At 48.3% G+C, this 14,886-nt stretch overlaps 2 protein-coding genes across 2 annotated transcripts; one reads left to right on the top strand and one right to left on the bottom strand.

Annotated features, from left to right (window-relative positions):
- Positions 1-4,805: 4,805 nt before the first annotated feature.
- LOC120947557 (uncharacterized) lies at positions 4,806-13,772 on the top strand. Its single transcript, XM_040362976.2, has 5 exons — positions 4,806-5,251; positions 11,271-11,524; positions 11,625-12,051; positions 12,134-12,608; positions 12,689-13,772. Exons 2-5 carry the CDS (start codon positions 11,295-11,297, stop codon positions 13,117-13,119), a joined length of 1,563 nt encoding a protein of 520 aa, XP_040218910.2. The 5' UTR covers positions 4,806-5,251; positions 11,271-11,294; the 3' UTR covers positions 13,120-13,772.
- On the bottom strand, positions 9,327-10,194 carry LOC125906912 (uncharacterized). The gene is made up of 2 exons (XM_049607842.1): positions 9,798-10,194; positions 9,327-9,711 (listed from the first exon to the last, which is right to left on the bottom strand). The coding sequence occupies exons 1-2, from the start codon at positions 10,145-10,147 to the stop codon at positions 9,672-9,674; spliced, it is 390 nt and encodes a 129-aa protein (XP_049463799.1). The 5' UTR covers positions 10,148-10,194; the 3' UTR covers positions 9,327-9,671.
- Positions 13,773-14,886: the final 1,114 nt, after the last annotated feature.

Here is a 14,886-nt window from a genome sequence, read left to right as displayed (position 1 = left end):
TACCAATCCCCTGGAAAGGAATGTTCCTCCATTGCGGCAAGAATATGCCGGCGACACAGTGTAGAATACTAGAATACTGCCAGAACCTGTAGCCTGTTTCCAGGCAACACTGTTCGTACTGTTGGTACATACAAATCCCTCCATCAGGTGTCTTGGCAACCGAACGAACAGGTGCGTGTGGTATTATACAAATCTCTACCACCGTTTGTGCTAATCTACATGCTCAACGCCATTCGGTCCCAGGTTTGCCAGCAGTCCCACACTCACGATCGCTGATTCGATATGTGCATTTGTAAGATCGACATTATACTGGCGTGGGATATATGGTGGCGGCACTATTACATAAACGCGATTCTTTCAACGATTACTGATATTCCTTTAGCGATAGGATTAGAATTTTGTAATCGTAGTACCTAATAGGCAGCGAATTAGTGAGGAATGCTCGACCACATCCAGCAGAAACCTTAATTTTAACTTAATTAATGAGACCCACTATAGTGTTTCATTACAATGCAACGCTCCAATGACGATTACATTCACCAAAACCCGTGTGTGTGTTCGTGCGACTTTATGCCGCCTTTCCCTTTCCATCCAAGTTCTTATCGTAAGGTCCTTCGTCCCGTGCGCGTGTTTCTAGATCAAGTTCACAGATCCTGCAAACTTCCTGCTGGTGTTCTCCTTGCAATCACCATCTGGCCAACCGTTCCAATAACCTTACCTCGATCGTTCAACTAAGCCTACGTTCCTTGTTTTTGTATGCAAACTTCACACATACGCCACCAAGCCACACCACACAAAACGCCACACCAATAAAAACCTACTGACCCTTCGCTATTGACCCTTCCACCTTCTCGCTGTCGCAGGTTTTTGTAAGCTTTGTTACACGCGCGCGTGTGCAACACTTTGCGCAACGGAATCGTGAGTCCCAACCCCGATTCCCCATGCGGTTCCCGGCGGATCCGTTGTAGCGACACCTGTGTGTGTGTGTGATTTGTTCTACCGAATCGAGAAGGCTGCAATGGTTCGTGGGGACCCAGACATCCGTTCACCGCCGACCGGCCTGCCCGATGGTGTGCCATTTTTTGTTGTTGTCCTTTTGTCACGAACACGATGGCGATTGCAACCCAAGAACAGCCCACAGCAACTCCCGAAAAGGTCACCTAGAACAAGCCAATGCTCTGGTTGCTCCGATCGCGACTGATGGGAAACAAAAGCTTCGCCTTGTGGTTGCGATAAAACGTATCGGCGAATGGCGAGTGTGAGAGACAAATTCAAACAGACGCCCGAAGGACTTGCGCCGACGTCCATGAGATCGATGCACTTGTTGCACATACAATTCGGCAACTCACTTGTGATTTCTTCAAACGCTTTGCTATAGGGTCAGCTCCCGGCACTCATGCAAAGCACATGCACAGAGCTTTAAAACTGTCGCACCCGTTCACCGGCCACCGCCTGTGCTGTCGGAGGGTATTAATTTACGGCCCGGCGCTGACGCTTTGGGACCAAGGTTGCGCCGGGTGCAGCGGCCGGGGGTGGATTCCAATCACTTTGGACCGCCAATGGCCAACGGGTACACGAGTACGAGGAATGTTTAATGCTGCTAACAAACGACATTTTCCTTCGGCCTCGCCTCCCGTCAGTGAGCGAGTTTTAACGATGGTAAAACGTATCGTGTCCGACATTAAGACCTGTGCTTGCATAAAATACAAATTTGAAGTGTCTAAGGCACATTAAATTTCTGAAGTGTAAGAAAAAGCGTTTGTTTCGTTGACGATCTCCTGTTTACATCTGATCGCTGACCATATTACTCATCAAAGTGGTGTAAGGGAGCTGAATAACTGGTTCCATGATCTCCCAAATCAAAACATTGAAAAAACCCAAAGTTGACACTGTCGTTAAACCACCAGGAAGTGGATCAAATTCCCCGTCACCAACCCCTCTGTGGACAACCGAAATTAGCGTTTCGATATTGCTCACCGTGCCTGGGCCGTCTTCGTGGGATTTCCTTCCATTCTGGCGCACACCCTACGCGTCCGGGGTCGAATACCCGTGGCAACGTGAAGACAGATGGAAAACCCACCCGCCCCAAAAGCGCGCCGCACCGACTAGAACCGGTTTGAACTGAACCGTACCACAGCCACCGGATAGCGAAAGTTGCGAGTAGCTACGAAATGACCGCAACCACCCCAAAACAAGCATCATGCACGCGGGGCTGGGTTGGGTTGGGCGTTTTTTTTTCCTCTCCTCTCTTATGTGCGCAACTTCTTGCGACTACTTGCTGACGAGCGGCTGATGAAGTAAGCCTCACCGTTGCATTGAACTTGACCGTGTGTGTGACGACCGTTGGGAAGGTTGGGAAGGCGGATCGACCGGGCCTCACATTCACGTTCCAAATGATGCCAATCAGCTTCGCATCATTGAACTTGGCCGTGTGTTTGTGTCTCTCTGCGGATGCTTAGGGTAATCCCTGAGAAGATACCTCGGTGCTTGGGATTGAGGATCTGATTGCATGAGGGGACACACAGTCACGAATCAACGTAGATCTGGTTGCCTTCTGATCTCCGCTGAAGCAACATGTGTGTGAGCGTGTGGAGCAAACGTCCAATGACCGTGTTCGTTCTCCTGCTGCTAGCTGGCTGACATGCGCCGGGAAGAGACCTTGAAACATCTGGATAACTCATGGCTCGAAGAGGACTGGAACAGGGCTTTTTGTTTTACCGGGATGGCTGGAGCTTGGGCATGGCTTTTAGCACAAAGTTGCTGAAACATCCCGAACCACCACTCCAAGACATGGTTACTCGCCAACCGGTAGCAAGCACATCGGTCGGAAATCTATCATGAGTGTATAAATAACTTCAATGTACTGTCGCGCCTTGCGCCTCCGTCTCAAAACGCGCTCGGCGTTATGAACTATGAGCGATGGAGAGACACCGAGATTAAACCAAATTAGGAACAGCGTCGGTGGACGGGCTAACTGGTTTTGGGGTAACACAGGGCCCGGCCCACAAACAGACAGACGCAGGCACGCACGCGATTCAGCAGATCCAGGAAAACAAGTCAACCACGGCAATGATGTCGATCATCGATCATTCTTGCACGCGAAACTGTGGTCGCGGTGGAAGTTTCTGAAATGAATGGGTACCACCTTTGTGTGAGATTCTATTTGCGTTTCGTTGTGCAACCAACCAGTCACGAAGAAGAAGGCACACATTACTGGAAAACTGCTGTTAATGTGAATGTCGCCAAGAGTTAATAAGCTGCAGGAGATCAATTACTGTTTTTGTCACCTGTACAGAATGCAGACCATTTTCGGTTCCAAATTAGATTATTAGCCGCTAGTCGACAGTGCCAAAGTGACGAAATGGCACCCATCCAAAGAAGCCAATGAAGACCCAACCGTCGGTAATAAGTGATTAGGGTTCTGGTGCGCTTTGGGTTCTGTTGTTAGCGCCGGAAAAGGGATAGGTGAACCTATCGGTGCGTGAAAATGTCTATTTCAAGCCAGAGCGAGAACCCGTTTTCCCTCATGGAAGGCCTTACCACAACCTTCGAAGCACCCTCATTAACTTATGCAATTAGCACACCGGCTCGACGATAGCAACAGATGAGACCATGGCAACATTTCGGTACCTCTCCCCGGCGTGTGCCTATCGGCTTGCAGTATGATCGATTACCCGAAACCGACCGACCCCTGGTTTCGCGGTCCTAACCACACACAACATAATGTCTACATAATGTCAACAGACGCGTTTGCCATGCCCGGCCGGGTAATAGGATGGATTCTAATCACATCAAACGCATACATATTACACGCAGGTATTCCTCACCAAGTGCGTCTTCGTGTCTTTCGTGTGAATGGGATAACACGAACGGGTAGCACAGCACACCAGCACACCTCGACAATCTAGAAAGTCAAACACAGCTCGCCCTGGGCAACAACAGAAATATGGCAAACGGTGGTGTGGTTTGGCGTCACCGGCAACTAGACGACGAGACACAGGTAATTGATTTTTCCGCTCAAAAACTATCAACAAAACAAATCAACGGTGGTGCAGTGAAGTGTGTACGCACCGTTCTGACGCGGTTGCTATGACGATCGCTTCGGGGGGAGCATGGTTGGCACGCTGGCAACCACCAACCCAAGAACAGAATGCAAGTAACAGTGCGCTTCCGCTGTATAGCGATATATGTTGTTTTCCAATATCCTCCCGTCTGCTCCGTGGGGTGTGAGAGCAAGACAAAAACAAAACGAGAGGGGCCAATTACTACCCGTTTCTACCCGGTTGGTTGCTAGACGATTTTGTTTTGCCAGCTGCAATTGCCTTCCCGTTCGGCGAACCTGATTGTGCGCCCCATCCAAGAACTAACACCACCATCCCAGGGAATTCCATCCGAACCAGAATAGATATGCTTTCCAGAACTTTATGCTCCAGGGTCAACTGGTGAGCCAGCGAAAAGAACAAACCATCCCAAGAACACTCCCGAGAGCTCGGCAGTTGTCGTTGGGCCAGTGCATGCCAGGGTCCCCAATCCTGCCGTGTGGCCCCAGCAAAGACCCAGAGCCATTGCCTCGGACGGTTCGCTTACCCTGCCACCAGTTGCCACCTTATGGGCGCCTTCAGAATTGGTTACCTTACCGCGGCGGCTGGTTACCTCGAACATAGCGAGTGCTCCTCCCTCTCTCTCCCTCTCTCTCTTCCACCTCTTTCGCACCAACGCGCACGAAGCCCTCGCGTATGTGCGGCTTGCGGTGCTACGCGAATCGTACGCGTCTCGTCATTCCTGACTTATATTGGCGCGCTCGGAGCCACCGCAAGCTTATTTCGAGTCCGAATCGCGCCGGAGACGGTTCTCGTGTACGGTTGGAAGCGGACGAGCAGCGAAACTCGATAGACAGTGTCTACCACCAGAGCCGGAGAGGTTCTCTCGATCGAGCTCGACAGTGTATCGTGACGGAACAGTGCGCCATACCAGTGTCCAGTGATCGAGTGCTAGAGCCTAGCTCGCCCCAATTGTGGTGGTGTGTAGAACAACAGTGAAGAAGAAACAGTGCTGAGAATTTCTCTCCCTACAAGTGAAGAGAAGCAGCTTAGCCACTAGGCAAAAGTGTACCGTGTGCTTTTCGCGGTGATCTCTGCGCGATTTTTTGTGAAGCGTACTCTAAACAGCAGGCAGGACTAGAGCTGGAGCGAGCTCCAACCCAACCGTGCGCCATCCTACTCCCGAGTGAAACTTCCTCAACTTCCCAAAGGTGAATGTCGGCAATTATCTGCAATTATTTCGGACTCAATCACTGCCCCGCCGGTGATTCCCATCTTCTCCGGCACACCCCTAAGGGCAGGAAAGGGCTCTTACATCACGTTCTTTGTGGTCGTTCTGACTTTGTGCTTACCTCATCCTGTGATCGTGTGTTCTGTGCGTTCTGCGTCTTTAATTTCCCTGTCTGTGTAGGGAAAAAATCATAATATCACGCGCCTCAAAGTCAAGAACATGGAATTGTGTGGCGAATTCACAGCAAAACCACATAGAAAACCCAATGTCAAAGAGTGGAAGGACGATGTTTGGGGCAAAAAGTATACCACCAAACGACACTCTAACGATCATGCATTAACCGCTTTAAAGTGTGAAAAAATCCTCCCTCATTACTGTACTCAAATCCAAACAGGGCTGCAACTCATAATTGAATCAACAGAATCGATTTGTACCTACGATCGACTCGATTAGCTCGATCGACCAGATCCATACCATAAGCGGTCATTTAAATTACATTTGTGGTACGGTACCAGTGGATCGTTTTTTGCTCTTGTTTTTTTTTGCTTCTTACAATGTTTTATTGATGTGTTTTGTTTTGTTTTTGCGCGGCAAGGTGCTATTGTCAATGTTAGGTTTGAAAATTCCGCGCCAAAGACCTTGTGCGCACGCAGTTCCGCGTTAATCGTACGCGCGTTCACTCACCCACGCAACTTCCCCTCCCCCGGTGTGCACTGTTGCTTTTTTCGGGTTTCAATGGCAGGTTGCACGAACGGAACTGGCCGACGGAACTGATCGTGTGAAATTCACACCGTCGAAAATCGAGGCCACTAATCGTACCGATCGTAAAGTCAAGGATGGCGCGCGGTACGTTTGCCGGTTCAAGTATGCGTGTAAAACTGTCAATTATGGATTAAGACCAAGCAACAGGCTGCTAATCCACCATAATATCATGCTTGCTTCAATATCGACCCATTAATAGCAGCTTGTTGATGCCAAGATTGTCACCGCACTGGGTGGAACTCTACTGCCCATGCATGTTGCTGTGTTTGCACCTTTCCGCTGGCAAAGGTCAACGAGAGACCTAATAATATTCATAATTAATTTCCGCCTGCATGGAAACGGTGTCTTAACCCACTTCTCTTATGCTATCGGCATCGCCGTTCCGGTTGGGCTGCTTGGGCATACCACCACGATCGGCAAACGATCGGCCGTCTGATCCGACGTACTGGTACTGGAACGCCGGAACCATTTATCATCTCCGCACCGAGAGTGTGTGTGTGTGTGCCGTTCTTTTGGAACAACACGGCACGCAGATCGCATTTTATGATCGGGTTTAGCATGAATTTTGTTCTCCGCCGTGAAATGGATGCCGTTTATTACGACTTACTGCTTGCAATCGCGACGGCCAATCAAACACAAACAAAGCAGACAGAGCATTTCGTATCCGCTCCCAATTGGCCACCATGAACTATGGATCCAGTACGAGACAAGACCTTGGAGGGCTGGAATTTATGAGCACAACGAAAAGAGGACAGCCTAAAAACCACAACGACAGCTTGGGCACAATAAAAGCCCAGCGCGTGCTTAAGATGAGCGGGCTCGATCACGAAATGTTGGACAGTGTTTCTGTAATCTACAAATGTGTTAAATTTTACGATGAGCTCATACTGTCGTCTGTGAACCCGGGCAAGATCAAGGATGTTTGTTTTCAAAAATTCCTTTCCGCTTGAAATGTGCCATCAGATGATCTAATAATTCAACTCGATGATTGTTGTTTAACTCATTGACGGATAATTTATCTTCCCGGTAGCTGTTTGGGGGCATTGCATCCTCTGTTAGAATACCTTACAAAAACTACGGAAATATTCCTCAAAATGGCGATCAACTAGCGCCTGCTAACGAGGAACAACGAGGCCCACATCGCACGATCACGATCGCAAAAACTTAGATTGCTGGGATGAATGCGAGGTTCCGTTTGATTTCAAATTTTAGCCCCATAAACTAGACATTTTGTCATTCGTCGAGCAGGAAAGAGCGAAGTGCGTATGACGGCCGGGCGACCACAATTTATCATCGATTTTACCTTGAACTTGCGCCATGGTTGGTACCGTCCAGTGAGGAAGAAGGAATTGAGTGAGAAAAAGCACACACAAAAAAACCCCAACCAAACCTCCATCGTTGCGGTCTTTAATGAAGCGCTAAAACACAACGCAGACCGTGGTAGCTACATGAAATGTGAAACAAAAAATGGTTTTCGATCGTAATCCAAGCTCGCAGCTCAGCACGCACGCTGGATCCCTTTCGAGTGCGTACGGAAGAATACATCGCAAATGAGTTCTGAAGCTGAAGCTTCTCGCTGGCTTTCAATTTCATCTCGCGCCGTGGAGAAGAAGCGCGAAGCAGTTAAAAAAGCTCCACTGGAGGCGGACGATCATTAAAATGTTTCGTTCCAAACGGCGCATGATGGATGCGAATCTTTTAAGGGCGATCGTCTATTTTTTACGAGCTCTGTCTGTCAGCTCTGGGATAATTGATTTCAAGGATGGAAAGGGAAACCCGTCACCATTAAAAGTTGCCATAATTAGATGGCGCTTCTATCTGATTTAGAGGCTGCAATAACTTGTTATGTTGTCCTAAAAGATGGCTCCAGACATCATCACATATTCAAGATCACAAGATCAGACGAGATCATATATTGTAATATGATGTAATTACTAATCTCTAAACACAAGAGTTTCACTCACAATGTCTGAACTCTTTGGAATATATTACATTATGTTTAAACGAATTATTTTTATCTACCAGCTTTAATTGAAGGATATGAGCAAACGTCTGTCCATAACTTTGTTTTAACGACACAAACGTGTGATATTTCGCACCAGGAAATCAAATACTTCCTGCTCAATCTAGCAAATGTCACACTGTTACGGACGCATAAATTCACATTCACTACAGAAAATGATTCAATTATCTAATGCGCTAGCATGGCAAGGCAATTCATTCATTAACGCACCTTTTTTACTATGCATTTTATCAATTAAATGCGACAACAATCTCGCTTCATACTGCCATTCCGATCGATTGGTGGCAGTTCCGCATAGCGACAAAAGTTGCCACCGGCAATAGCATTTGTAAATGAAATGTAAAGGTAAACGCACCGATATCAATCGAAATTGCAATCAATTTCCACAAATGTATGATGGAAATCAACGAAAGTCATAGAATATTCTTCTATGTATGCGTAATATTTTTGAAAAATAAAGAAATAGGTTTATTATCTGTTCTATTTACCTACGCTCCTGTTGATCCAAGTGCTGGAATTGCCTCGGTCGGCGTTAATTGATGATTAAACTGTAGAAACTTGCAACCACCTGGTCGAGAGTTCCACTTAAGTGGCATTCGAACTTGAACTTGAAAATGTAAACGTTTCGGTGTAATCCGTTCGACTTCCACTGCTCTCCAGCTCACCCCCGCATCTCCGGCATGGATATGCGTTGGCGAAATCCCAACACCTTCTCGTACGATGCGAACCGTAGGAAAATATCATATCCGTGTCCAGAGGGGGAGAGACATATGCCGAGCCCAGTTCACGATATCGGAACCGGAGAGAAGCCTGATGAATAATTCTTCCAAGGTATGTGCTACACGGTAAGCGCTGTGAGCAAGTCAATCAACCTCTGGAGCGGATCAAGCAATTAACTCCGAACACCCAAGGGTCTAGTTTGCTGGAACAGGTGTTAGAATCGTGCCTGCAGTTTAGAGCACGGGTTAGTAGTGGCAAGGTACTTAGCGTCAATCGAGTGGTTGAATAATTAATGGGCAGTGTTTAGCATCTCTTTCGCTACGAGTCGAGTAGTAGAAGCAGGCTTGAATGATCTAAACAAGTTCGTAAAACTATGTTTTATCGTCGCACAGCTGTTTTAAGACACTAAGCCGAGAATTTAGTATCCACTAAAGCACACGGTTTATGAATGTGTTGACGATGAAGGTAACACCTCGCATTATAGCGATTATTCCGGTTCATGGACAACTCTCGGCTAAAGAGTGTTGTTGACTCTCCAAAATAAAATCCACTTTAAACAAAGCACCTTTTCTTAAGCTCATTAAAATTCGAGCAATCCGTGTTGATCGCCAGAACCCGGAAATATCCTGCTCTAACAATTCCAGCAGCAACACAAACTGCATTCTTCCGTGCTCCTTCCCTACCTGTTACCAACCTGTCTGTCTCCGCATTTGCCGTTGCACACACCTGGTCAGATTCGACGGTAAAGTATGGCGATCCAACCAACAGGTAGCAGCACACATCGGTGTGGTCCCGCCGCTTGCTCTGCCCTTGTTACCATGGTGATACGTGGACGGTGTGTCAATTCTATCTTGTCTGACGGGTAGGCGCCCCCTTTTATCGCTTCGCCAAACTTTTAAGCTGCAACTACACTACGGCCCGTCGAGAGGGTGGTGCTGAAAGTGAAAGGATTATTAACTATTTTGTTTCATTTTTGCACCACAAACACAAACACACACGCACGGGCGCAAAGCTAGCTTACCAGTGACAGGAAATGGGACGGAAAAGCAAAAACCCAACAATGCAGCAAGAACGTTCACGTCCAGCAAACTCCGCTGGACACGCCAGACCGTTGAGTGTCTCCGAGAGTCGATGGTTACCTTGATCTTGGCAAACCCGTACGATATGATACGTACACTCTGGGGGCACAGGTGGTATCGTATGTCGATCGTGCGTGTTTGCGACTGGGGACCCAATGTTACGGTGGGTTGTATTTCCGGACAGGATGACAATTATGGTAGTAGATATGAGATAGTTAGAGTAGGCTTTTGAAAATAGCACCAGAAGCAACCGAAAGTCGATATAGAATCCATTAGCGAGCTTATATGTCATGCTAAAAACAATCGAAAACGATATTCATCCAGTAGATAGGAGTCCAGAGTTCCAGAGGTTCAGCAGAGATCTTTGGTCAAGGCCTAGCACTACATCATATGGGAACCTTTTACTGAATATCTCTTAAGTAATTTGGGGACATTAATTCCTGTGTCAACAAAAACAATACCCCTGTTAAATAAAATTAAAAAAACGGTGTAAAGTACACATCCGCCTCTCTGACGGCACTCGCTGTTCACCGTTCACCGTAATTAAATAAATATAGTTTACATTATTCAAGTTACACCACATTCACTGCCACACCAAGAAGAGCAATGATCGAACGAGGGGCAAAGGAAACAAAACGATCGTACGCGAGCCACACGCGCCGCCATCCTATTATTTAATCACACAACAATCAAAAACTGCATCTCATCCATAAATCATCAATCACGACCAGTCTGCCACTGGGCACTTAACCGTCGCACGGGTTTATTAGTTCTCCTGAGCCTGCTTTGTTCGTGACCGACGGACGGGAACGTGTCGAGGCATCACCCGTCTGGCGCAAGCATCATTCAAATATGCAGATTCGCGACAGCTAGATCATCCTCGGAATTACATTCTTGCGTTGCATAATCTTACGCCTTTATTGGTCACTGTTATGACGTCATTTTAAAACTTCTGGCGGAAAAAAGCACTGACCCTATTTTCTATGATCCATCGTGTCGAGTGCGGTCGAAGTGATTGATGATCGTACCGAACAATTATAGATCTATTAATTACTCTACTGGTCATAAATGGCTGTGTGGGTAAATTGAATGTTCAGACAACTGATGATTACCCTCGAACACTATAATGAAAAATTACAACCGCAGTTTTTTTTTCCATTCTTCCGCCAAAAGGCCTTTCGGATGGGGGCTGCATCCTTTACGAAACCGAACCAAACGGTTGTAAACGCCTGGAAGCTCCTTCTCCGTACTAACACACTGATGAGAACACACGAGGGCCATTGTCACTTCACAGTCACAGTCGGGTCACACGGGTGCGGGCAGCGATCGCACTGCTTCAACAAAGGTTACTGGACCCACTAACACACACCACCGCCTGCCGTTGTGCGGCTCCGGTTTTTTTCCGATCTCCATAGCTCCCGCCCAAAAAGCAACCAAAAATGCAGTCCTCAATGATGGAGAAGCTAAGCTTCCTGTACAAACCGTACGTGCTGGCGGTGCTGACGATCGGTTACATTGCCGGCGAGCTGGGCCACTACCTGATCGGCGTCACCTCGAAAGCGACCGCCATCGAGCTGGACTACGGTGATCAGGCCTGCCAGCAGAACCATACCGACTTTCTGCGCCACGAGCTGCCGGCCCAGTGCGCGGAGTTTATCATCGAACACGAGTAAGTAGCTCTCTCTCTCTCTCTCTCTCTCTCTCGCTCTCTCTATGGCAACACGACGCATGAGTGCTTTATGAAACGGTCTACTTTGCTCGAACGACAGATGCCACCAGCAGCACATCAACGGCACAGTCTACTGCGAGTGGAACTACAATGGGCTCGGGCTGGAGTATCAGCTGCTGGCCGGGCCGAGCTTTATTGCCGTGTTTACGGTGATGGGCGTCGTGCTGGGCGTGGCCGCCGATAGGTACAACCGCGTGCGGATGCTGTTCGTGTGCACGCTCGTGTTTGCCGTGGCCATCCTGCTGCAGGGTACGGTGAAGGAGTACTGGCATCTGATACTGCTGCGGATGGTGATGGCGGCGGGCGAGGCCGGCTGCAACCCGCTCGCCACCGGCATCATGTCCGACATCTTCCCCGAGAGCAAGCGGGCCCTGGTGATGGCCATCTTTAACTGGGGCATCTACGGCGGGTACGGCATCGCGTTCCCGGTCGGCCGTTACATCACCAAGCTGGACATCGGTGGACTGGTAAGTGGAAGCGTTCCGCTGTACTTGCTGGACATGTGTCTAATTGAACCCTTCGCTCTCTCTCTCTCGCTCTCTCTCTTAGGGCTGGCGTGTGTGCTACTATGGTACGGGTGTGCTGGCACTCATCATGGCCGTCCTGACCGGCACGACCCTGCGCGAACCGGAGCGTCAAAGTATCGGCGAAGATGCCGCGGGCAAGGCAAAGATTAACCTGGTGAAGGTGCTGCTGCAGCCGCGCGTTCTGCTGCTGGTGCTTGCCGCCTCGATCCGCCACTCGGGCGGCATGACCTTCGCGTACAACGCCGATCTGTACTACAACATCTACTTCCCGGATGTCGATCTCGGCTGGTGGCTGTTCGCCGTGACGATCGGTATCGGCAGCATCGGCGTGGTGGTTGGAGGCATCGTGTCGGACAAGGTTGTCGCCAAGATGGGCATCCGGTCCCGGGTGGCCTGTTTGGCGATCAGCCAGCTGCTGGCCACGCCGTTCGCGTTCGGTTCGGTCTATTTCGAGCCACTGTGGGCGATGATCACGCTCGGAATCAGCTACTTCTTCGGTGAGTGAGCCCTGCAAAAGCGTCCGCGTTTCCATGGTAATCAACTCTCTCTCTCTCTCTCTCTCTCTCTTATCTTGCAGCCGAGATGTGGTTCGGCATTGTGTTTGCCGTGCTGGTGGAGATCGTCCCACTGCAGGTCCGATCGACCACGATCGGTGTGTTCCTGTTCGTGATGAACAACATCGGTGGCAACCTGCCGATCCTGGTCGATCCGCTGGCGAAGGCGATCGGTTACCGCGGCTCGGTCATGTTCTTCTACGCCGGCTTCTACGGCATCAGCACGGTGCTGTTCTTCATCACGATGTTCTTCATGGACGGACCGAAGCCGGAGGAGACGGCCGCCACCATCGGGCACGATCCGACCAGCCACGCGAACCACGTCGAGATGGGCCACGAAAACAACACCTTCCAGCCGGACGATTATCTGCCGTCGCCGCACGCGAACGGCCATACCCCCAATGGGCATCGCAACATAGTCAGCGTACGACCATCGGAAAGCAGCCGTCTGTGAGGGAGAAAGCATTCCAAGGCATTTGAGGGCCAGGCCAGGGGAGCCAGCCAGGCAAATAATTATGGGCCACCAGTTCTACACGACACGACCTAACTCGCAAAGTACCTCTCTGTCTGGTGTGCCCTGTAGACTGTACATGTTTTTTTTTATTATTTTATTGTTTTTCTTTCTCTAATAAGCGTGCCACGCCAGCCACGATGGCGCAATGGCGAGACCTGTTGGGCCGGGCGCAGAATCTCAGTAGCGCGCAGAGTGGCCAGAATCTCTCCCATTGATTGACTAAGCTTTTGATAAGATGTATTTATATAGTAGTGATCGATATCGATGACAACCACAATAATGCGCACATGCGAGTTAAGGAAAGGGCAACCAACCACGACGAACAGAATTCACACAAATCCGTTTTCTTGTAGATCGTCATGGTGACGCGAAAGATTAAGTACAATTCCCCTTCCACCCGATAGGAGCACGCTCGCCGCCAATCTTACAATAGAGCTTTGACCTAGGTTATTTAAGTAATCAGCTCAATCACGTGCGTCGCGTCTAAAGCTAATTTTGTAGAACGTGTGCTACTACTACTATCATTGATAAATAATAAATCGACCAACGCGCAACACTCCTCCCGGGATGGAAACATTTCGGGACGATTTTAATACATGAGCTTCAATTTTACTCCGTTTCGGATATTATGCCACATGCTTCAAAACACAGACTTTTCTTTTTGTTCTTGTTTTGCCTCTTTTATTACTTAATGTTTTAGGTTTATCATTTGCTCATTTGTGTTTGCCCATTCGCTTTCGCAGTAGCAGGTCTTTTTTGTTTTGTTTTTGATCGCACATTCAATGATGCTTTGCTGCTGCTGCTGCTGCTGTTGCTGCTGTTGCTTCATGTTTAATTTTTGTATGATTTTCTGCGTTTTTTTGTTTCTTCCACACACCACCATCGGGCTTCCTTCTTCTGTGTTTTGTGAATTTTATTTTCTTTCTCACTGCGCTTCCACCTTTCCACTACAAGCCTGTGTTGTGTTGTGTTGTTTTCGACGATTGTGTTTGATAAAAAATACACCAACGAATATTATGTGTACGAATATATGTCTCACATCCAGCAGAACCAATGGAACGTGAGGTGAGATGAGGGGTGAGCACACTCTCTGCTTTCGGTTGACATATAGATTGTGAGCCGAGGGATGCATATGATCGGCAATGGAGGGATAATGCCAAATGCGAAAGGAATTGTTTGACTTGGAAATGTTTCACACCTCCACGTGATGCGGAACATGTTGGCATGCGGGGCCAAAGAAGACTAGGAGGAAGGAAGGTGTATCCTAATACGGCACGAAACAGACACATCTACACGCATACACACTGAACAAATAATTTCTTTTTTGCTGTGGGGATCTTGTTACACGAAGACATACTGTGTGCGTTACGGGATATTTTTCAAGATTTGGCCGCTATCGCATAAGACGACGGCTTTCATGCAATTTCCTTTTGTAGAGGTGGACCATCAAGATATATGAGCATATTATACACACACACACACTTATACGACACTGCCGTGCATAAAGGAGAATCACGCTCGGGCCTTTCACACCAAACACGTAAAGGGGAACTTTTGAGAGATGTGATGACTTAGTCCTCACGCCGATAGGAAAACATTTAAAACACATACGTTTTTCGATTTGCAAGCACATCTAGCGAATAGATGAAAAAGCCCATTTCGGTTACAACGATCAATTATCCTTAAAGAGGTCAGATACTGCCACCA

Source organism: Anopheles coluzzii, chromosome 2, assembly GCF_943734685.1.
Source record: "Anopheles coluzzii chromosome 2, AcolN3, whole genome shotgun sequence".
Taxonomy (NCBI): Eukaryota; Metazoa; Arthropoda; class Insecta; order Diptera; family Culicidae; genus Anopheles; species Anopheles coluzzii.
This window is presented reverse-complemented; position numbering and strand designations above follow the sequence as displayed.